Source organism: Terrapene carolina, unplaced genomic scaffold (genome assembly GCF_002925995.2).
Source record: "Terrapene carolina triunguis isolate 2854851 unplaced genomic scaffold, T_m_triunguis-2.0 Scaffold53, whole genome shotgun sequence".
NCBI classification, from domain to species: Eukaryota; Metazoa; Chordata; order Testudines; family Emydidae; genus Terrapene; species Terrapene triunguis.
The window spans coordinates 19,744,660-19,768,282 of record NW_020664404.1 but is presented as its reverse complement, the minus strand read 5'-3'; the positions used below and the strand labels follow the sequence as shown (position 1 = coordinate 19,768,282).

Genomic DNA, 23,623 nt, shown 5'->3' with positions numbered 1-23,623 from the left:
TAGGCAGTAGTCAATTAGGTAAGGAGCTCCTGGGCCTAATAAAGACATATGAGGGCTCAGTCAGGAAGCCCTAGAACAGAGGTAGCTACTGAAGAGACTGGCTTTTCAGGGGAGTGAGTTAGAAAGCTACTCCCAGTAGTATCTCCCTGGAAAAAAGCGGTTCTTTGAGAGAAGAAACAGGCCCAGAGGGAAAGTGCTCCCAGGCAAGGGTCCAAGCAGCCCAGGAGAATGAACTGTGTGTAGGACCTTTGGGGTGCTACTAGGGCCTTGCTTTGCCAAGAGTGATGCACTGTTGAGGGAAGAGTGTGATCCAGCTGAACACCCCAAGCTCCAGGCAGGGAATTCAGCCTGCGAGTGCTGTGTGGCTATAGGGGCAAGATGTAAGACTGATTAACCCAAGGGCAGACTTTCAAGTGGAATAACTGTTGGCAGCTTTGATTTTTGTTTTCATTTTGTCCTTTCCTGTTAAATAAATTAGAGCCTCCAAAGAGGTGTTCTCTTAATATTTACATTTATATGGACATGTTTACACCCTGGGTGAGGGGAAACTGAGGCGGAGGCGCCTCTGCAGGGTGACACCTGATCACACAAGGGGACACACACTGCTAACCTCCAGGCCTTTACGCTCTGTCCTTCCAAGCAGTTAGAAGGGAAAGGAGGAGACTAGAAGATGATGCTGAATGGAATCACAGTGAGCCACAACATAATCACATCCTGAGGTTACACTGCAGAGCTCCTGTCATCATGTTACATCAATACTTGATGATGTTGAGCCTTAACAACAATGCCATGTCACTAAACAGATACAGCAACACAACGTACAGATGCCACTCAGTGATTATTTTGTTCCTCTCCAGGACTGTATTTGAAGATGAAGCAGTTCTCCGCAAGGTTAATTAGCGCCATTGGAAAGCGTGCTTGAAGAAGATTGAAACACAAGAAGGGGCTCTCAGCAAACCAGCCAGCCAGGAAGAGGAGCTCTCCCTAAGCTTAGTGCAGCCAAGAATGACATGGAACTCTCCTTATACTTTTAAGTAGAGAAACTGTGTTCCCCTTCTTCCTCCTTCCTTTAACTGCGGGTTATAAATGGTGTATACATACTACATATTCAATGCATATCACTTGTCTGTTAACCTAGCCCCTTTATGACAAGAGTTAGTTCAGAAAACTTTAACGCTAGTACAAGCAGTCTTTCACATCAGAGGTTTAATTTCCAGTGGGCTTCAAAGCAACACAACCAATAATCTCCTTTTCAGGTTTTGTGTCTACCAATTGAAGGTCTGCTCTTATAAAGTGCTTTTCTAAATGGTGCATAGGGCTGGCTGTGCCCCCAGCCTGGTTGGGCCTTGAGTGATAATTTTGCTCTGAAAGCATCAGAGAGATCACTTCTGCATTGCAAGAAAATTTCATAGCTTGTTGGTACATGTACGTGTGTACAAGGGCGCAGATGTGGGCATAATATTTGTATTGCTAATTTGAAGATGAAGTTAAAGAGGATGAAGAAGGTCAGAGACTGTGCATTAATAGTGAACAATTTAAAGATCCAAACACAAAAATTGCTTTTCAGCTTGAACTGAAGAATAGGTTCAGTGTTCTAATGGAGTTAATTGAAGAATTTAAGATTGATTTAGAAGATACTATAGTGGAAGAAGTTATAAAAGCCATGAGTAAACTCAAAAATGGGAAAACAGAGGGTACTATTACTGGGGAGGTGCACAGAGCAAGTGACAAAACATCCATCCAGACTCCCCTTGTGTTTTTGAATAGAATATTGAATGCAGAAAAGAACCCAACCTAGTGGAAGAGAGATCTTATAGTAAAATCCCAAAGAAGGGTGACCATGCCAACTTCAGTAACTGCAGAGGAATCACATTATTCTCAGTGCCTGGGAATATCATGTTCAACATCATCCTGGAACATATCAAGAAACAAAAAGATTTCCAACTTTGAGAGGAGCACAGAGGGTTTAGACTGCTGAGGTCATCTGCAGACCATATTGTTGATCTCACAGGCATATTATAGAATAAAATGCAGAGTGGCAAGCACCTCTTGTGATAAATTTTATAGATTTCCAGGAGATTTTTGATAGTGCACATAGAGAAAGTCTTTGGAAAATTATGGCATACTATAGAATACCAGCAAACTAATTAGAATTGTTTTACTGGTCGTTGACAATGTCAAGAGGAAATTAACTGCAGAAGGCAACTGAGAAATTTTATGGCAAAGGATAAAGTACAATTGGATGACCTTGTTGGTGGTGTAGTGTTGCTCAGTTCAGCACATCACTTAATGGAAGAAAAGACTCAGCTTTTGGCAGATACAGAAAAACAAGTTGGTTTGTTCTTCAACAAGGGGAAGACAAAATATATGTCTGTTAATATTCCAAAAGCAACCAGCAGAGAAGACGGAGAAACACTAGAAGAACACTATCTGGGCAGCGAGATGTGCAGTGATGGTGACACCATACTAGATATCAAGCAATGGATATCAAAAGCAACAAACAACTTTCATAAACTTGAAAAGATTTGGAAAAGTAGCATGATCAGCATTGATATAAAACTAGAATTTAACACTAGCATCATATCTGTCCTCTGTTATAGAGCACAGTGATGAAAATCCATGACCGCAATTGATAAGATCAATTCATTCCAAAGTAAATGCCATCAGATTTTCAGGGTTCACTAGAAAAAGTTCATTACAACACGGGAAATTCTCACTAGAGCACACCAACTTAAAGCATCAAATATGGCAAGATGATGATGATGATGGATATATTTAGGACATGCTTTAAGGATGCCACCAACACAACTTCCATGGCAAGACACCACCTGGAAAGAGAAAAAAGGGACTACCTCAAAAATGTTATGTAGAACATTAGGTAGAGAAAGAAGCTAGATCCATCAACATGATGCTTGGAAGCCTGAACAGACCAGCACAAGATGGAAATAAATGACAGAAACTGGTGGGCACTCCATGCACCTGAGAGTGCAGAAGGATAAAGAAGAAGAATTATGCCCATTTTGTGTGCATAATCCAAGGTCCCACTGACATTGATTGCTTTGACTGACTTTAAGGCCATCAGCATCATTTTGCAAATCACTATTCTTTCCAGTTACAGTGCAGCTGGGTTTCCTTTGGCAGTTGTTTAGGTTCAGTGGTTGAGAATTTCAAAGCAGCCAAAGGGATTTAGACACATCTTCCACTATGTCTAAATTCCTTAGATTGCTTTGAAAAATCTCAGCTAGTGTATTTATACAGCTTCTTCAGACTTTGTGGCAGCAGATACCTTGGTCTTTTGAAAAGGTGTGCATTTTAAATTTTTAGCATGTGCTCAGACCAAAGACTGAGGAAGATATAAAGACTGCATTTTGTACAGCTTTAGACAATATCAATGCTGGGGAGGCTACAGGAGAGTTGTAGAATTCAAGGCCAGAAGGAACCAATGTGATCATCTAGTCTGACCACTGGCTGAGAATTTTTGCTCTATGGACAGAAAGAAGAGGTTATCCTATGCTAAATATTTGTTGAAAATGCATAACAGGTGCCATGCACAGCAGGTCAAAGTTCTATGCTGAGGCAGAGCAGCAACCTTCAGTTCTCTGTAACTAACTTATTTATTTATTTTCAAAGTACACATATTGTTAAAAAGCATTCTGAAATAAGAAAACACTCATGCACAAGTTTCCATCTGGCGCCATCTAGTGGACCTGCTTGCAACTGGGAAACTGAATGGAGGTTGAGCAGCATGTGTGTGGTACATTAGGCTGGCAGTGTAATACACTTAATTTTTTATGTGACCATATAAATGATAAGCTGCAGTGGGAAGTGAGGTGCACTGGTTGCATTTATGCCCAACTCATAAGAAATATCTGATATTTAGGGTGGCCATCCATCCTGTTTTGGCCAAGACAGTCCTCTTTTTAAGCCTTGCCCCAGACATCTTGACTTTATTTTTTCTTTAGCAAAACTGGACATTTGTAAGGTTTGCTCTTGCCAATTGATGATCAGTTGGCAAGAGCAAACTGGACAAATGCCCAGTTTTGCCAAAAAAGTTGGGCACACCCCTGTGTGGAGGAACATTCGGGCGGGCTAGGGCAAGCAGCATCACAGAGGGGCACCCTCAGACCAGTCCTGGGGGGAGTGGGGGGGAAGGCGACCTTTGGGCCAGCCCTATATGGTATCCTGTTTTCACTTTGGGAAATATGATCACTCTAATGATATTGCACATGTCGTATTCGCAGAGTGCGCTGAAGTACTATTGAGCAACAGATAGTTCATAGAAATAATAGAAATGTAGGACTGGAAGGGACCTCGAGAGTCAGGGCCGGCTCCAGGCACCAGCTTGTCAAGCAAGTGCTTGGGGCGGCCGCTCAGGAGAGGGGCGGCACGTCCAGGTATTCGGCGGACGGTCCCTCACTCCGCCTGGGAGTGAAGGACCTCCTGCCGAATTGCCATCGTGATCGCGGCTTTTTTTTGTTTTGTTTTGTTTTGGCTGCTTGGGGCGGCCAAAACCCTGGAGCCGGCCCTGTCGAGAGTACACATAGTCCAGTCCCCTGCACTGAGGCAGGAATAAGTATTATCTAGACCATCCCTGACAGGTGTTTGTCAAACCTGTTCTTAAAAACCTTCAGAGACAGAGATTCCACAACCTCCCCTGGGTGCTCCAGTGTTTAACTACCCTTACAGTTAGGACATTTTTCCTAATGTCTAATCTAATGCTCCGTTGCTGCAATTTAAACCCACTATTTCTTGTCCTGTCCTCAGTGGATAAGGAGAACAAGTTGCTGTATCTAGCAGATGTTTGTTATTAGTATAGCTATTGTAATAAAGTAACTATAAATTCAGATATCCACCCTTCATTTATAGACCTCAAAGTGTTTTACAAATGACTATAAATATCAAAGCTGGTCAACTTCTTTTTTTTGACAAAAAATGTTGGGAGACAATGTGTTTTTGTTGTTTTTTTAAAAATTTCCAAATGAAAAGTTTTGAATGTTTTAGTTTTGGTGGGGAAAATCTTTGTCTTTCTCACTTTCTTATTCTCTCCTGCCCCCCTCTTTCCAATGAGGGAAAAAAGGTGGGTGGACAAAAAAGGGAAAGAACACGGAGAAAAGCATTTTTTCTCACTTTTCAATTTTTGAAGTAGAAAGAAGAAGAAAAAATAAAAAAAGTTAGAGCAAGTGTGTTTCATTCCCACTGGAAAAAAAAGTGTTTTGAAATATTTTTAAATTTTTTCAAAAAAGTCTTTTGAAATTTTTCATGAAATGTATTTACCTTTTTTTTTTTTTTTGACCATCACTTATACATATCACAATCCCTATTTTACAGACAGAGGAATTGAGGAAGAGAGGTGAAGTATGAAATCTCTCTCTTTCTGTAGCTTGGTAGAAAAACATGTGGTGCTCTATTGTAGCAGTACAGTAAACCCCTCTGTAATTGCCAGCGTGGCGATGCACCACTGAGCAAGAGCTCCTGGAGTCATTTTGTCTCACTGAGCTCTTTTCCCCAGCATGTAGGATGTTGCGGTCAGGACACCAAGCCCTCTTGGGATTGTGTCAGTAGCTTGCTGGACCAGAGCAGCCTTTGTGCTCATAGAGCAAGAAAAGGCATTGTGGTAAGGATTACAATGAGGGTGAAGAAGAGATGCCGTGAACACTCATGTAGGTACTGTTCTAATTTCCTGCAGACACAGCTATCCAAGGCTGTTAAAGACTGAAAAAAAAATCTCTCATATCACTGATAAATGGAACAAAAAGTAACCTGATTATTTTCTCATAGCAACATCAGATTACAGATCACTTAGTTTTATCTCAGATGGGTGAGTAAGTCAGTCACCACATACCACTATGACCTCAGTAGTCACACTTGAGAAGGGAACGACAAGTTTCCTAAGAAAGAATTGTGTTAATTTTCAGCTTGAAAAGTAATCCGATGTTGATTACAAAAGTAATCCTGAGAACTAATTACTTTTGCTATAATCATTTACTTTTGACGTCCTGCTTATGGATGTATGGTGATGAGTGCATGAGAACTCCATTGGCTTCCCTCTAACAGGCACATTCTAGTAAAAATAAAGCAGTGCAGAGCTGTGTGTGTGTGGCGGGTAAAGGAGCAACATAAGGGATTTAGTTCATGTAACACTAGGTGCTGGTGATTAGTCATTTGTGCAGCTGTGCTTCTGCAGTATTCTGCCCCTTTTAATTTGCAATGCGCTGTGTTCCCAATGAATAAAAACAGACAACTAAACTGTGCTTTGAGACATGTTGATTTTGGTTTTGCATACACAGCAAAGCTGCATGCTGTAGTAAGATATAAACTTGTATTGTTTTATTTAATTAATAGATGCAGTAATAGAATTCAGGGATCTGAATCATGTAGTGGGGATTTTAGCAGCCGCTCTATTATACAATACCATTATTTGCAGTGTGGTTATTATTTCATGCATTTCTGAAGTGTTTATCAGCCTATGAGCTCCTTTTATGTAATTTAGAAATGCAAATTATCCCCAAATTGGGACAAGCCTGTCCTTCACCAATCTCTGGCAAATAAATAAAAATAAATGCATACTGTAAGATATCAAAACAGTGGCATGAAGGAGTGCTGTCCATCAATTCAACAAAAAAAGGAAACACAAAAGCAATCAAGATGTACTTCAGGTATTTAAAAATACTTAAGCAAAATCTTGTTTCTGCTGCTGCATTATGTGGAGAACCCCTTTTAAATAAGAATATTTAGCTGTCACATAGCACTTTTCATTCATAAACCTCAGGCTGCAGGACTGGGCCCATAGTGGATATAAATAGAAGGCAGCTGTCTTGAATGACACCTGAAAAGGAACTAAAGTCTGTCTTTCCCATCATTCGCCCAGTTTGAGCTTAGTACTTCTTCCTCTATTAGCCGCACCGATTGCTGATGGGTGGCAAATTCTGTAGTGTTTACTCAACGGGTGACCTGCTCTTGCTGTGAAATTCCTCACACTTCCCATTTTATCAGACTGCAAAGAAATGTGGCGCCAGTATTTTTGTCAAAGACCAGATTAATAACATGTAGTGTGTGTTCCTGAAGCAACTTTCTCATACAAAGATTTTGTATTAATTTTACCATGGATTTTGGCTCGGTCTGTGTAAAGCAGCTCTGAATTCTGTATGTTTTGGATGACGTTGAGAAGAGGGGTTCTGCGTGAACTGAATGGTGGTGGTGTACTGCACGAGAATAACTGCCGGGGACCTGGCTGCAACAAGGATGTCTCCCAATATGGTTAAAACGTGGGTCTGTCTTGTAGCATGGAGGGCAGCTTAGTTGCTCAGATACCGTGTTGAAGAGCACACTATAGGAACTCAATTGATAAGTAAAAATGACTTTATATTAAGGATGCTCCCTTCAGAGATGCCACAACCTCTCATGACACCACAGTCAGCCTCTGTCCAAGAGTGTAGCATTGTAGACTCAAGGCCACTAAAGGGTGGACAGGCCTTGTGACCCCTGGCATTTTTCAGAGGCGGAGGGGTTTGTCCCAGTGTCCATGGCCAAAAATTTCACCTCCCCTGCCCAATGTTGTATGTTGAATGGCTGGTGCACTCTCAGCCCAGGAGCACTGAATAGGTACATAATTTGCAATGCATGTCGGAATCCTTCAGGGAGAAAGATGTAATAGGTAGCATCATAGGGATAGATGCTACATAGGCTACTTTAGAAATAAATGGGAATTGAATGTTTAAATTCCTAGGTGACTTCGAAAATCCCACCAGTGAAATATCATACTCATCGCAAAACTACCCTTTTTATTATCTTATCTTTTCTTGCATTATGATAAGTACTGGGGGAAGAGACACCTTTTGTTAAATCATTTCTGTGGACAAAGAGGTTATTTAGTTTCTCTCAGCAACCAAAAGCCTTCCCTCTGGAAAAGAGTGAAGCAGGAGTTCAGATTAGAGCTTCACCCAGTCCATGAATCCATAAAGCACACCTGCATTATGAAAACAGTCACGTGGGAGACCCAATTATAACACAATTGACCCTGAAATGGTTAAAATATAGTTTCTTCTTGTAGTGTAGCTAGGAGCTCACCATATTCAGAGCTGTAGCAGTAAAGTTCTATCTATACCACAAGAGGGAACCATGTGATAACTTGGTCCTCAGGATGGCTGCTTTCGTACTGTAGATGGGGCTGAGACACTTTTATGGCAATCTGAGATATGGCTTAGGATGCAGCAAAGTAGTTCAATAAAGCACTGATCCATTCTCTGCCTCTCAGTGTTACTGCACTGAAAAAGGAATGACATATTTAAGTATCAGAGGGGTAGCCGTGTTAGTCTGGATCTGTAAAAGCAGCAAAGAGTCCTGTGGCACCTTCTAGACTAACAGACGTATTGGAGCATGAGCTTTTGTGGGTGAATACCCACTTCATCGGATGTATTCACCCACGAAAGCTCATGCTCCAATACGTCTGTTAGTCTAGAAGGTGCCACAGGACTCTTTGCTGCTTTGACATATTTAAGTTATAATTGTCTCAGCAGATGACATTTCCTGGATCTTAATTATCAGCTGGGAGGCTTAATGGTCCAAGATGCAGTTGATTCCATCAAGAACAATATTTTGCACTTATATAGCACCTTTCGTTTGAGGATCTTGACATGTATTAATTATTTAAGCCTTCCAACACTCACACGAGGAAGGTGAGTAATAGTATCCTTGTTTTTCAGATGGTTAAATTGAGGCACAGAAAGGTTAAGTGAATTGCTCCTAGTCAAACGAGTAGGTCCATGGCAGAGCTGGGCATAGAATCCAGAAACCCTGACTCCTGATTCTCTACGTACATCACTGTACTGTGCTGGACAGCTTTACCTCGCCTGGAAATACCAGGGGGATAGGTTGTTATTGCTTTTAAAAAATAGGTGCATTGATTATTTTTTAGTTGATGATAAAGTTTCAACTGGTATCTACAGCGCATTGCTAGAGAATTACAGTGGAATGCTAGGTCTACTATAGTTAAGGTTTAGACCAGCTTTCTTTTTAAAGCTCCACTCTTCTAAGTGCTCTAAAATCTGCATGGTTACTCCGATAAATGCTCTGCATCTTAGCCAATCAGATGTCTAGAGTCTTCACTCAGCATTTCATTCAGTTTATAATACATATTCAACTCACAAGAGGGAATCGTCCGAGATGACACAAACCACCAATAGTCTTTAAGACACAGACTAAAATATCAACTTTTAAAATTAAGAGCCCCATTTTTTACTCTCTCACTGCCTTGAACTACGGATGAGTATAAAGGTGTGTATATTAATGAGCTGAGATCTAAAAAGCCAAGATTTCTTTTCTTTTCTTCCTTTCTTAAGGTATGGACTGTCAATATACAGTTCCACAGGTTACCCAATGCTGTTCCTGTGGGAATCACTAGGGCACAGGGTGACAACCAAACAACAAAGGACATGTATTGCCTAGGCATACTAGTGGGAGGATTTTTATATTCACATTTGAGTTTTTGCCAAAAATGACATTGGAGGATATAACGGTGTAATTTAATTTCCTCCAGGTAATGTAATAAAATCGTGCTTTTGCTGAAAAAGATCTTTAGGAATTTATTATTAATTATTTGTATTACAATAGCAGTCAGAGCACCAATCAACATTGGGATCCTAATATGTTAGGCCCCATTGTACAAACACATAGTGAACAACAGTGCCTGCCCCAGAGTGCTTACAAACTAAATTACATAGATGCAGAAATTAATTTAGGGTCAGTGACTGAGCAGCAAGGCAGGGAACCCAAGCAGCACAGCAGAATGTTGGTAATCGTGGAATGGATACTTCAGTTTGGGTTCAGTCTGGAACAGGGAAAAGCATTGTACCTTCTGGCATGTTAAATTTCCCATCATGGAGTCATAACAGCACCCAGGCTGACACACCCATTTTTCATACTGATGTTTGAAGCTCTTTCACACTTTATTCAAAGAGATTGTTGAATTCTTCTGGTGAAATCATGGTGCCACTGAAGTAAATGGTAAATGACATTAATAGAGCCATGATTTCACCGCCCTCTTTCTAGCTCTCTCCCTTCCATTGCGGCACATGCAAACAATGGAAAGAGGGGTAACTGAGGCTTGAAACACACACATCCCTTCTTGAACCACTGTCTTTTCCCTTCTCTCTAAGTAGCTAATTTACCAAGGACTGAGTGGAGGAATTCTCCTTCTCAGCAGAATTCAGCCAACCCAGATCTCTAAACTGGAATTCTCCCACATAGGTGGTTTTTTGTTTGTTTGTTTTTAAAGAGGGCTGCAAAATGTGTAATCTCCATTTGTGCAAGCAATAGGCAAAGGGACTACCTCCTTTCTTTTTATCTATGAATGGGCATCTAATGATGATTCAATAAACTGCCTGCTCACAGGATTTTAGGTGGTCTTCACCCACAGAAATGTTATTGCAAACTGGAGCAGCTACACAGAAGGCCTGGTGGCTTTAGAGCTTTCCAGAAGATCCTTCCTAACAAGAAATCTTCAAGTAAAAGATGCTCCTCCCAGTGGACGGGTGATTCTCACTCTAATTAGATCTCTGATCATGTGGATCATGGAAGTGCATGGTTCATCTTCACATGAGGCCAATAGGATCATTGCACAGTGATACTCAGGGTAATAAGGCAGAATTAAATCTAGATGGAAGGTTCTGATGGCAAATGCAAGGGAATAGGGAAAGAGAAAGGTCATGCACAAGGGCTTGGCTTAATCTTTCCCCAAATTCTTGTCCGGATGTCATTAGGGAAAAATATTGGTCAATACTTATGGTTTACCTTCTGAATATTAATCATAATTAGTATTTGTACTCTAGTAGCATTCACAATATGCTAGATGTTGTGTGTACACACACACACACACACACACACACACACACACACACACAGAATCCCTGTCCCAAAGAGTTTACAATCTAAATTAATTAAAGTCTCCCACTTTATGTCCCAAGGATAAGGGGGATGGACAGCATGTCTTGAACAACCTGTACAATTGTGGGGAAGTAGATTTCCTTCCCATCAGATATTTCTGCAATGATAGCAGCTTTACACTTGTGTCTGTCTCCACTAATAATTTCCACAGTGATAGCATCACAGGCATTTACCGTGGAATTGTCGGTTCCATTTGATGAAGTCCCCAAGAGACACCAGGAATAATAAAGGTCTCAGATCTAATGAACCAGTCACGGCAACCTGGCCTCTGAGCAGCTAACACAACTGTGCAGACCATCAATATCATTCATTGGCTGTTATACAGTCCCCCAGTATTAATGGTGTTTCAGTCAAATACTAAGAGTGAGCAAACAGCTGTTGATTCCCATCAGTGCAATGCTTTCTCTGAAAATTGTCCTGGCTTTCCTTCCTCTTGCACAGGCTGAAAGGCCCCGCTGTGGCAGCACTTCCTGTCCTGACTGTCTTGGTTCTGTTCTTGAACCACAGGCCCTAGCCTTCTCTCATATTCCCCCGTGCTATTTAGTCCTTCGTTCTCTGCAGGGCAGGCTGGATTAGCATCAGCATATTTTTCTTTGTATTGTTGGGTGTTGCCTGCAAAAGTCTCGCAGCGGTTCAGGTTTTCCTCTTGCACTGGACTCCCCACATTCTCATCAGCTGTTCCAGTAGCGGTTGTCCCCTCTTGGGAGTTTTGACTAACATAGACAACAATTATATCGCCCTTAAAATTCATTACTTGTCCACTTGATATAAATGTAGAGTTACTGTTTCCAGTCACATTTCCTAGGGAAAGGGAGGGGAAAAAAGCATATATGCATGATTAATATTTTCTGTCAGAATTTGTCTCATGAGATGAATATTTAGCTGAGTGAATTTGATTCCTGTTATTTTCCCTCCCAGCACCAAACCTGTCATCCAAGTGTGTCTAGCTGGGATGGTAGGAAAATTTCTCCCTTTCAAACTCATCACCTGGAGGCAAGAGAGAGATCTTTTGCTATATACTCTCCCTCCTCCAGCTACCTGCAGCAAACCCTCCTGAATTTGCTCTCACGTACACAAACCCAGATTATGCTGGAAAATGCTCCACACATAATCTGTGTGTAAAATGCTCATTGTCTGTCCCTCTGAATATATAGCTATGTTTTAGATATTTATAGATTACCAGTCACTATAGTGATTTTCAAATGATTGAAATTATTATGTAGACTATGCAGTAAATTTAACTAAATAAAATTTGAAAGACTTAAAAAGGTTATTGCCATGCCATACAGCCATGGCGTGGCCATACAGTCTAGAGCCATTGGACTCTAGAAGGTCTGTTAGTGTAGAGCGTATGGATGGGGCAATCCTAGGAGCACATGAGATTATAATCTATGACCCAGATCCGGCTATATGCTCAGTGACTTTAATGGGGCTCTGCATGGGCACAGGGATCCACCCATGTTGAGCACATTGCGGGATCATGGCCTGTGTCACAAAATTCTACTAGAATGATAATAGAAACCTCTTTTAAAAGGTTTGGCCATGAGGTGTGCATGGCAGGCATAGGTGAGTTTATACTACAAGCCCAATCATGGTGTCATTGAAGACAATGAGGCATTTTGCCATTAACTTCAATAAGAGCAGGATGAAGCCCTGAAATTTCAAAATTCATACAAGAATTATGGGAAATGCTGAGAAGAATTAACTTTTCCTCAGTTCAAACAAACAAAACAATAAAAACAGCTTTAGCTGAGTATTATTAGTGCACACTCTCTTGCTCTCTCTCTTTCTTTCTCTAAGAGGTATTCTTCCTACTACAGATTACTTAATCAGTTTTTATGGACAGCTCCTAGAGATTTTTAGAAATTCATGATGATTTATTGGCATGTTTTAATACTTTAAAATCAGCAATTTTTATAACCCCATCACTGCAGTTATTCATTAATTTTAAAGAGGAACCCACTTACAATCACCCTTTATAAGGCATGGCCTACCCCAGAACAACCTGGTGTTCTCAGTAAACAGTGATGTTTGCATGCCCTGACTGAATTCCAGTAAATGATAATAAATTCATACATGAGTACATCTATAACACAGTTTGGCGGCACTTGGACTTCTTTTTTTAAAAAGGCTCACTTTAGCAATATTATTTACTTTAACTAAAAACCACTACACTATTTCTGTATTTTCTTTCCAATTATCGTTGATTACCATGATATACGACTAAAAGTTCTCTCCTTTAGGTACTGCCTTATTTCCTGCCCAAGCTGTTTCTTTGATGAAGGCCCAATCCAGGTGTGTCAGTTCCCTGCCATCAACATGATGCTGATGTCACAAATGCTGGATTTTTGGTTAGAGTAATAACCCTTAGCATTTCCATAGTGCTTGCTACATCCAAAATACCGCATGAACATTCACCAGTGTTTATTTGTAGAACAGCAATTTTAGATAAACTACATGAAAGTTAAATAGAAGTCAATTAATGCTTTGCTGAATGTGATATGGGATTCTTAACTGCTTATTAAAGGTGCCAGGTTGATAGAAGAGGTGAATACTGAAATCCTCTTTCCCCAGAGAGTGTTAATGAAAGCTGTCCACTTTGCCCTACCAAATATATATAAAACCCAGACCTATAGGGATACTCTCCACAAGCATTCAGTCCTTTGGTTTCTCTACCAAGACTGCCAGTTGCTTGGTATTATAGGGTTGTTGGGGGTTTTTTTTGTTACAATTACCTACTGAGAACTGGAAGGTGGCCACAAACTCACTTTGCACAAGCCACCAAGCAGCTTTCATGTGGTAATGACTGTTGGTTGCTACTGACTTGGACAGGATTTGAACTTAGATGTAAAAGACTCTGTATCCCATTCCTAATTCTTGAGTCACTGAGGGGTGAATGCTCTGAAGAAGTTAGGCTCCTAACTTCTATTGAAGTCAATGAAAGTTAGGAACCTAACTCCTTTGTAGTATTCAGCCCTTAATCCTCCAGAAGGGGGCTTGCCTGTGATAGCAGGGGACTGGACTTGATGACCCAGGTGGTCCCCTCAAATTCTGTGTCCTAGGTTCACAAAGGGCTTCTAAAGTTCTATTTATAGTCAATACTAGAGATGGGCATGAACACACACTACAGGTTTCAACTCCTCCGAAATTTGGAGCATTATGAATTGGCACCTGAAGGCTCAGACCCCGGTAACTGAACACTTTGGTTTGCAGATTTATATTTACATGCCAAAAGTCTTTCATGATAGGGCAGTTCAACATTTTTCATTTAAATTTTGAATATTGATTAGTAAAAAAGACAAATATTTCCTTGGAATTTTTGTGGCAATTTCCCCCCATTTTGAAGCCAGTTCTATTTCACAAAGCTGACATGCCACAAACTCTCAAACAGGGGCAGTGCTGGTGGGGAGGCAGTTGTTGGACCTATGTCCACCCCAAAATTTGCCTTAGCCCCCTACTCATAGCTACTCCTCCCAGCGCAATGGTCTAATGTTATGATAAGTAAGGGTGGCATGGTGTGGTATTACCACCCTTACTTCTCCACTGCCTTCAGAGCTGGGCAGCCAGAGAGCTGCGGCTGCTGGTCGGCGGCCCAGCTCTGAAGGCAGCACCGCTGCCAGCAGTAGTGCAGAAGTAAGGATGGCAATGCCATACCATGCCTCCCTTACTTATGCAGTTCTGCGCTGTTACTGGCAGCGGCACTGCCTTCAGAGCTGGGCACCCAGCCAGCAGCTGCTGCTGCTGCCAGCCACCCCGCTCTGAATGCTGATGATGTCCAGGGCTGGCCTGAGGGAAAATGGCACCAGGCAAATGAGGGGGCAGCTCCCCATACAGTGACCCTTCCCCCCAGGGCTGGGGAGCAATGGCAGCAGGAAAGTGCGGGGTTGCAAAGTTTCCTGCAGCCACGGGAGGTTCCCAGAAGTTGGTCTGACCCGGCCTCAGGAGTGGCCCTTGCAGGGGAAGAGGAAGCCCCAGCCCATACAGGACTAGCAGCTGGAGTGCCCCCAGCCGTGCCCCTCCCAGCTCCAGGCCCAGCTCTTGGAGGTTAAAGGAGCCTTGGACTGACTATATGCGTGTGGGGGGGCATTGACCATGGAGCCCCCTGACCAAGGCGCCCCCTCGACTATGGTGCTCTGGGCAGTCGCCCACCCCTAAGGCCTCCCCTGACGATGCCACCAATTCCTTTGCTGCAAATCACAACAATGGACGGATTGTCCTTAAGTGAAACGTCTTCTCGGCGGTAAGTAGTAGCTCAATCTTCGTACATGCGTTTTTTTGTTTCATAATGTATGTCAGTTTTTCACTGGTTTAGTGGAAACCTTGAGAAACACTTGCCCCACAATGTATGTTTAAGAAATTACATCTTGATTTTTGCTGCCTGTCAAATGCTGTTTTTGTGCTTTATTGGTAGTGCTTTATTTATTTTGTGCTATTTTTGTATTAATTGGCAGTTCATTTAGTTAAGAACCGAATTGCTTTTGTTACTTTTACAAAGACTGTGAATTATGTGGGTGCACAACAGTTAAAGCAAGAGTGAACCCCCCTCCAAAAAACAGCTTTAAAATGGTTTGAATTTTCTGATTGTATTTGATTGGGTTTTGATTTGGCTGGAATGGAAATATGGGCTTGATCGGCTAAGGAAAAAAGGTGTACTTAGTTTTGGTTGGTTGTTATTTAATTTGTTTTAAATGGTAGTGTGTGTGTGTTGTTGTTTTGGTTTTTTTGCATGTGCAAATGGCTAATTTAAAAATATAATACAGTATATTCTCCGATTTAAAGTAAATAGTTATTAGTATTATTTAACCAGTAATTTTTCCCAGAAGTTTGCATGATTATTGTTAATATTATTAGCTTATTTATTTATTGGCTTCGTTTTTCTCTTATCGATTTTCTGTAAATAAATGTTGCACCAGTGAGCTGCCAGAGATGTAGTTTAAAACTGATCTGTCTGTATATATATTTTTATTCTCCTTTTGAGGAGAACATAGATAATATACATATTTAGGTACGTATTGTTAAAAAAATAAGTGTGTGCACCCGCAAGATGTATAGGGCAGCCCCGCAATTTTCTGTCTACCTCACCTCAGTCCCACCACCAGGAAGAGGTGGTGCTGCCCCTGTTCACTCACCTATATGGTTCCGGTACTATGTCAATCCATATTGAGACAGTTACAAAATGTATGTTGTGTGTCTTTTTCTGTCCTAGAACTTCACAGAGGATTTCATTAATGCTTCTTATACACCCACAGCTAGTTCTTAAGCATGACTCAGAATGGAACCATTTACTAAGCCCTATTCCAGTTCACATGTACACATCGATATTTCCCTCAGAACATTCCCATTCCATAAGCAGAAAAAGAACACATGAACTGTGCATTTTGAGTTTAATTAAAAATTACTATTTTAGAATTGGCTAAAAGGCCCTCACAGCAGTCATATGTCGCTTGTAAATAAATAACACAGTATGCATGCTCAGGTTTCACCAGGTAGCACTATAGTACGTGACGGCACCCAGTGGTGCCTATACAATTAAAACTACACCAAGAGAATTAAATAGCAGACCAGATTAGACACACTTCCATTCACGTGTGAGTCCAAACTCCCCTTTCCCCCTGCTCCCCAATCCCTAATCTCCCCTGCCCCTCTGCTCCATATTATCTCTCTCTTCATTCTACTGTTGGATTTAAAGAGAGGAGTGACATTCTGCTAGTGTCAAAAAGGACTTGACCTCTAGGCATACTTCAGATGTCCCTCATTTTAGCCCCAAAGGTACCTACATTCCACACAAATCATGTATAACAGAATGAGTCATTTATAACAGAGGAATGAATCCTGCAGTATTTTAAGTCTCCCATGTGGATAACATTTTTGGGGGGGCCTCTGACACATTACAGCCCACATATGGGCCTTGGCAGGTTGACATGAATGCCCCAGGACACTACTCTAAGGTATAATATGCATTTATAGAAGGGCGATTGCCTATTATTAATATTTGTATAACCATAGTACCCAGAGGCCTTCATCAAGACCAAGGTCCCATTCTGCTCGACATCATAAAAGCATATATAAAGACAGGGTTGCTGCCCTGAAGAGATTACAGTCTAAAACTACTAGTGACATATAAAAGGTGGGAAGACAGACATATACATATATAGTTTCTCTATATACTTCTCCCCCCCCCCCCCAAAATAATTTAAATGGAACAACTGAACAACATCTGGTCCTAGAGCCATCATAAATAGATGATTTATTATATCATTGTAGCAGATGTGGATAGGGTGACCAGATGTCCTGATTTTATAGGGACAGTCCCAGTATTTGGGGCTTTGTATTATATAAGTGCCTATCATTCCCCCACCCCCATCCTGATTTTTTATACTTACTATCTGTTCCCCTTAGATGTGGGTACTGAAGAGAATTTTGAGGCGGAGAGTATAGTGGCTCTTAAGGAATCAGTTCAGAAAGGGTCACTACTGGGGGACAGGCGTTAGCCCCTAAGTCATTCTATTCCATTTTTTTTCCTGTTTGTCATTTGGCTATTTAAGAATAAACTAAATAAATGGGTTCCAGAATTATTAAGAAGACAGAAGTGAGTGTGTGGGCAGAACAACAGTGTGCATCAAATTATTTTAAAATTCATTTTGCTGTGTTAAAAATAATAAAGAGCAAGAGTTAAACAAACAGAAAATTGGGCCTGTCTTTATTTGTCAGTTATAATGGTGTTTAACTGCAAAGTTCATGCTTCTGATTGGTGTTTAACTGAGAACTTCATGATGGGAGATGAAAGTGCAATGAATTCACTTTGTTCCACCATCAAAATATTTAGACAACAGCATAAACTGTCTGGGCTCTGTAGCGGGAGCCAGAGGATGGAGGTTTCCTTGCTGGGTGGAGAATAACCACTGGCACCAGCATGAAACCTCATTGGGTCTAGACCATTTCCAGAGTGCAATAGAAAACAAATGTCCTGGCTTTTTTATCCTGGTCATTGAAAGTAACTGCAAGGCAAATAAATAATAATAAAAAAAAGCTTCATTTTATTAATCTCTCCTTCCCCCAAACCATATCCTGCACTGAGATTCAAAGTAAAAGAATATGGGCAAAGTATGAAGGATAATCCTATATGATAGTATGTAGAGCGAGCCTGCTGGAGGGGTTGCTTACCCGATGCTTGTGGGAGTTCTGAAGTGCTACAATTTGCCCCAGAAGTGCTTCCATTTGTTTTCTGGTACTTTGTGTCAGTACCTTCAGAGGGAGTATCTTCCATGCCAGGATTGCTTGCTAAAGTACTCTGACCTGCAGAGGGAAAGTCCAAGCCACAGGTGCACTGTGGATAAAGTCCATTTTCCGGTGAGGCTGTGGTATAGTCAACTGCTGCACAAAAGGGTTCGCTCCACTTCCTAGGTGATTCCCTAGATGAAACCCCACAGCCCACGCAGTTGTTCACTGACTCAGGGTTCACTGGGAAGTGATCTGTGTCCTTTCTCTCTGTCTCCTTCATATGACTACAGGTGCAATGGCAAGATTTCTGTAGGTATTTGTCTGAGGAGACATGGATGCAGTCCATGCCGCATGAAGGATCAGAGCTATAGCAGCCTGTTAAATCCACCATGCTCTCAGTTCCTGTGAAGCACTGACTTAAGCTATCATTCTCCCCCACCTCCAGTGGCTCTGAAAATGGTGACACAGATTTACTGTCAGGCTGACTCAATAAAGGTAAATAACCATGGGCATGGGGAGCTCTATCTACATATTCATCTTCCATGGGAATCTGCCTGAAGTGTTCATCCTCAGACTCTGTTGCTAAAGACAATGTTGGGATGTTCTCTCCCAATTCATAGTGGATTGTATCTGGGCTGCCTTTCCCATAGAGAGTGTGCCCATTTCGGCAACCCAGGTCTTCAGAAAAAATATAGTCATCAAGGGCTAGCAAATATATTCCTTCAGAAGGCTGAGGATTTGTAGCGTTCACCATGTTTGTATTAACAAATGGCTCTCGGGGGGATTCCTAAACAAAATCCAAAAGAAAAAGATGTTTAATAAACAGGTCATCAGAATATTATTTTTCTTAGCAGAGCAGAAATGATATTTAGAGAACTTAATATTCTTGAGTTGCAGTTGCTGACTTAGAGCAGCACCACCTTCATTTTTGACCCATAAAATGTAATTCTGCTTGGATATGTGACAAGGATTTTACTGGATCTGCTCCTTGTGTGTATTCACAGTCAAATCTGCTCCCGCGAGTGACAAAAATAAATTTTTAACTGGTTATTGCTCCTGGTGGCTCTAAAGAGCCAAAACAGCTAAGAAAGAGTGAGTTAGATTTTATTCTTCCTTCTGTCTCATTGACAGAATTGTTACTAAGGTCCAGCCAGTTACACCTGAGCAAGCCCATTGAAGGCAATGAGGTTTGCACAGGCGACACTGAGGGCAGAACCAGGGCCGCCCAGAGGGGGGGGGCAAGTGGGGCAATTTGCCCCAGGCCCCAAGCCCCGCAGGAGCCCCCACGAGAGTTTTTTGGGGCCCCTGGAGCGGGGTCCTTCACTCGCTCCGGGGGCCCCGGAAAACTCTTGTGGGGCTCGGGCCTTCGGAGCTTCTTCCGCTCCAGGTCTTCGGCGGCAATTCGGCGGCGGGGGGGTCCTTCCGCCCCGGGACCCGACGCCGAAGCGCCGGGTCTTCGGTGGCAATTCGGCAGCCGAAGACCCCAGACCCCCTGAATCCTCTGGGCGGCCCTGGGCAGAACCTTTATTAATGGTGGTGATGCATGAAGAAGGAAGAATCCAGGTTGGCTTTCAGAACTCAGGGTGAGCTTGCAAGGCAGAGAGTTCAAAAAACATTTACTTGTGAACTGAGCACATATGACCTGGAAATTATTGAGACAATAAACGTGGAATCCATGGTGCCATTTTTACAGTCACTTTTCAGAGAAAAGCTACAATTTAAAGCACAAGAGGTTTTCCTCTTAATAATGGGCTATTCTTTAAAGTTTGATGCCCAGATCTAACCTATACTAGATTTGAAATCCTCTAAATTCTAAGGGTCAAATTCTCTTCTTTGTGTGAGACTCCACTGAAGTCAATGTAGCAGTGACCATTTACCTCAGCAGAGGATTTGACCTTAAATACTCTCCCTCATTTTTATAAAGGAAGAGCTGATTATTCTCTTACTTACACCAGTTTTACACACCTTCAATTCCTCTGACATGAATGACTGATTTAGACTCCTGATTTAGACTGAAGTGAGAGAAGACTCAGGCCTTATATGTTCAGTGACCCTGCCCACAAATTCCCTCCATTTCTTCATTTGGCTACTTTCTACGATGAGCATAAAAATGGCATTTACAGGAATTTTCCTGGGATTACCCAATGATTAAAAAGCCCTAGTACACTAGAACAATTAACATAATTAACTGACACCAAGGGCTTAAAATAAAAAGGAATATAAGGCAAATCGTCCCTAGTTTTCAGAAAAGAATAGCTATTTCTGTAGAATGCAAAGAAAAGTCCTTATCTTCTAGCTATGTAGAGTGGGGGGAAAGAATTCAAATGATATGCCCATGGTCACACAATGAGTCAATGGGCCCAATTCTGCTGTCAGTTTACCTTGAGTGTCACACTCATAGGAGTAGCAAAGAGTCCTGTGGCACCTTATAGACTAACAGACGTATAGGAGCATGACTAACACGGCTACCCCTTTGATACTTGACTCATAGGAGTGACACTTGTGTAACTTAGAGCAAAACTTGGCTCATTGTCTACAGGAATTAAAGCCAGAATGCTATCAGTTCTTTGTCCGTTGTTGTAACTACCAGATCACCTACTAGTGTCTTTCCTTGGGTGGTACAATAGTTACTGAATGGTGGGAGAGAAATCTATGGCCTCATTTATCTGTACTACGTGTCGAGGCTGCCATGAGGGTCAGGAAAGGAATTAGCAAAGCATAACCACAGTGAAAAATTTAGAACATTAGAGTTTACCTTCGTCCCTTTTATTTGGCTGCATACTTCATTAGCCCAGTGCTGTAGATCTGCTGTAGGGGAAACAAAATAGTGTTTAGCAGGCTTTCTTAAGTCAATCACAGATCAAATAATATACAGTTATCCATAATCCCCTACATTAAATGAAACCTAACTGTCCAGATTGTTTTTATTGACTCTGCTCAAAAGACCAAGCGACTGTCTAGCTGAGCATTCATTATAACTTGAATTGGATACATCCTTATGGAACAAATGTCTATAAGGTCCTAAAATAGAATGTGGTTAAACTATGTTCCACATCAAATGGGGCTTTATTCCTGGTCACATGTCAGCAAGCTATGACTGGCCTCAGATCGACCCAGTTGCAACCATACAATTGGTTAGTCTATTTCAAGAGGTGTCACATGAATGGCCCAAATAGCAATGAGGAGACCAAAGCGGGAAACCCCACCCCCTGCACACACACCCGGAAACCACCACAGGATGGCAGTTTTGAATACAGTCTGTTCCACTTAATTGGAATGTGTTTAATTGGGAAATGTACTAAATTAAAACATCTCTGAAGGAAAAGGTTTAAACCCAGTGAGGCTTTATAACAGCGACTGCTGCTTTACAAGGACAGTAATTATAGTTTATGGGGATTTTGTCGTGCTGGGCCTTGTGTGCTTTTTATATTATGCTGGTTCTCTGTGTTTGTAGAACAAGTGGAACACATATCAAGTATGTAGCCACTGCCCGGTCTTGGCTATTAGTTTGTTCCATTCATGCCAAGTACACACACCTACTATCCACTCCACTGTAGATACTGGCCTGCAGAAACCGGGAGAAGGCACTAACTTGATCGGGCTCTGCAGAGCCCAGACAGCAGTATTGCTATTTAAGTGGTATCATCTGTCAGTCTGGAATTTCTCTTAAAGGGCATGAAAGGCCACTCACTGGAGCGGGATGTAGAGTGATGGAAATCCGGATTAAGAGGATTCCACTATAACCTGTGCTGAATCTAAAATGTTTGTTTACTATGAGGGTCACCATTATCTCCAGCCCACCCAAAGGATTCCTGATTTAGGGTGACAGGCATTTAGTGTGGAAGTGGTAGCTAACTTATAAAACACTATTTAAAAGTTTATTTAAACAATGCAGGAGAAGAATGGTACAAAATACCCAGGCAGGTGGGGCTGAGGAAATGAAAGGGGAAAAGGACAGATGAGAAAAAGATTTCCAGGAGGAGGAAGTAAATGCAAAAGGAGTAATAACAGTTTGCTCAAATCAACTAATGCGTAGAAGTTAAAATGAGTTTCTGCAGATGCATCGACATCCATGCAGCAATCGCTGCAGCATTTCCCCCATGTTAATAATATTTAATGCCATTGACAATACATGAAAATCACATTTCTCCACTATTACAGTAATACTGTATCGAGTCCCTAGTCCAAACAAGCAGCTTGATCACGTTCTCAGATATGTGATTGTACTAGTGGCGTGCTGTGACCGTTTTAGTAAGGCAGTCCAAAATTGCATCCTCCATTCAGTGTGACCTCGCACGTATGGTCTGTGTGAGGTCACACTGTGCAGAAGACACCAAGATTACAAAATGGAATCCTCCATAGGGTCTGGACAGAATAGTCCACAGGCCGCCAGTTGGCTAAAGCACAGCTGTCAGGCATGCAGGCCACACAATACATGCCTTGCATGCATAAACAGCACTCCATTGGACTGTACTTTAGCTAAGATCTAATTTTGACAAACCAGTTACTGCACAATAGCTGATTTGACAGGGTACCAGAGCGATAAGCCTAATACGTTTCTGGCCTAGAGAAAGGGAATCCAAAGTCCTGCTTTGTGCCAGCTAAAATACATAAACTGTAGAGCATATAATTTTCCAAACAATGCATGCGTTTTTAACCTGATGATTCCCACTAAAGTCAAATCACACAGTTTAAAAAAATACAGATTTCACATTAAGTTGAATTCCTAAAAATCATTAGCCATAATGTACCTGTCAGTGCTTTCCCCTTATTTTTGTAATATATGATAAGTATGATAATGCTGGTTAATATCACAAAGAGGACTGGAACACTCAGAACATACAAGATCTTGTTTGTTTCTGTAGGATGAAAAAAAAATATCACATCAGTGTGCAGCTTATACTTAGCAATGATACAATCCTTGCTTACTTTTCTTACTTGGATGCAGTAAGATTTTTCTATCTGAACTTAGATTTCTAAAATAACCCCGATAGCTTTATAACACATTTTGTTGCGTAACAAGGAGACTGATCAAGCCCATGCTTTACAATGCTATCTTAAAAAGAACTACAGATTTAAACTCTGAAGACAGCCCAATATAGGCATGCCCAAATTTTGCTAAGTTGAAGGGTTCAAGTGTAAGCTGCCAGGAGCCCAAGAGCTACACTTGATTTGCCTGAAAAGGCTCTGAAGGTAGTTTCTATGAGTTACACAGGCCCCAGCATGCAAGACTCATATCACGACGGCTCACCGCATGCTGAACCATGCAGTCTCGCTGGGGCAGCACATCCACATTAAAGATAAAAAGGGCAATAGGCCTCATTATCAGACATCAAGGGCTGCCTTTGACTGACACAGTATCCATCGCTATCAACAGTACACAGACAGAAGTCATAGGTTTTTTTTTTTAATAGTTAAACATTAGAGGAATGCAAAAAAGTCAGAACTGCAACTGTGATGG

General features: G+C 41.5%; 1 protein-coding gene across 1 annotated transcript in view; it reads right to left on the bottom strand.

The window, feature by feature from the left end:
* Window positions 1–9,617: 9,617 nt before the first annotated feature.
* The window catches only part of TNFRSF11A (TNF receptor superfamily member 11a), a 37,336-nt gene continuing 23,330 nt past the window's right edge, over window positions 9,618–23,623 (bottom strand). Inside the window, exons 7-10 of the mRNA XM_024203884.3 lie at window positions 22,914–23,021; window positions 20,918–20,970; window positions 18,106–18,949; window positions 9,618–11,742 (exon numbers count right to left, since the gene is read on the bottom strand). Coding sequence (XP_024059652.2) covers window positions 11,330–11,742; window positions 18,106–18,949; window positions 20,918–20,970; window positions 22,914–23,021 — 1,418 coding nt within the window. The 3' untranslated portion in view covers window positions 9,618–11,329. The remainder of the gene's footprint in view (window positions 11,743–18,105; window positions 18,950–20,917; window positions 20,971–22,913; window positions 23,022–23,623) is intronic.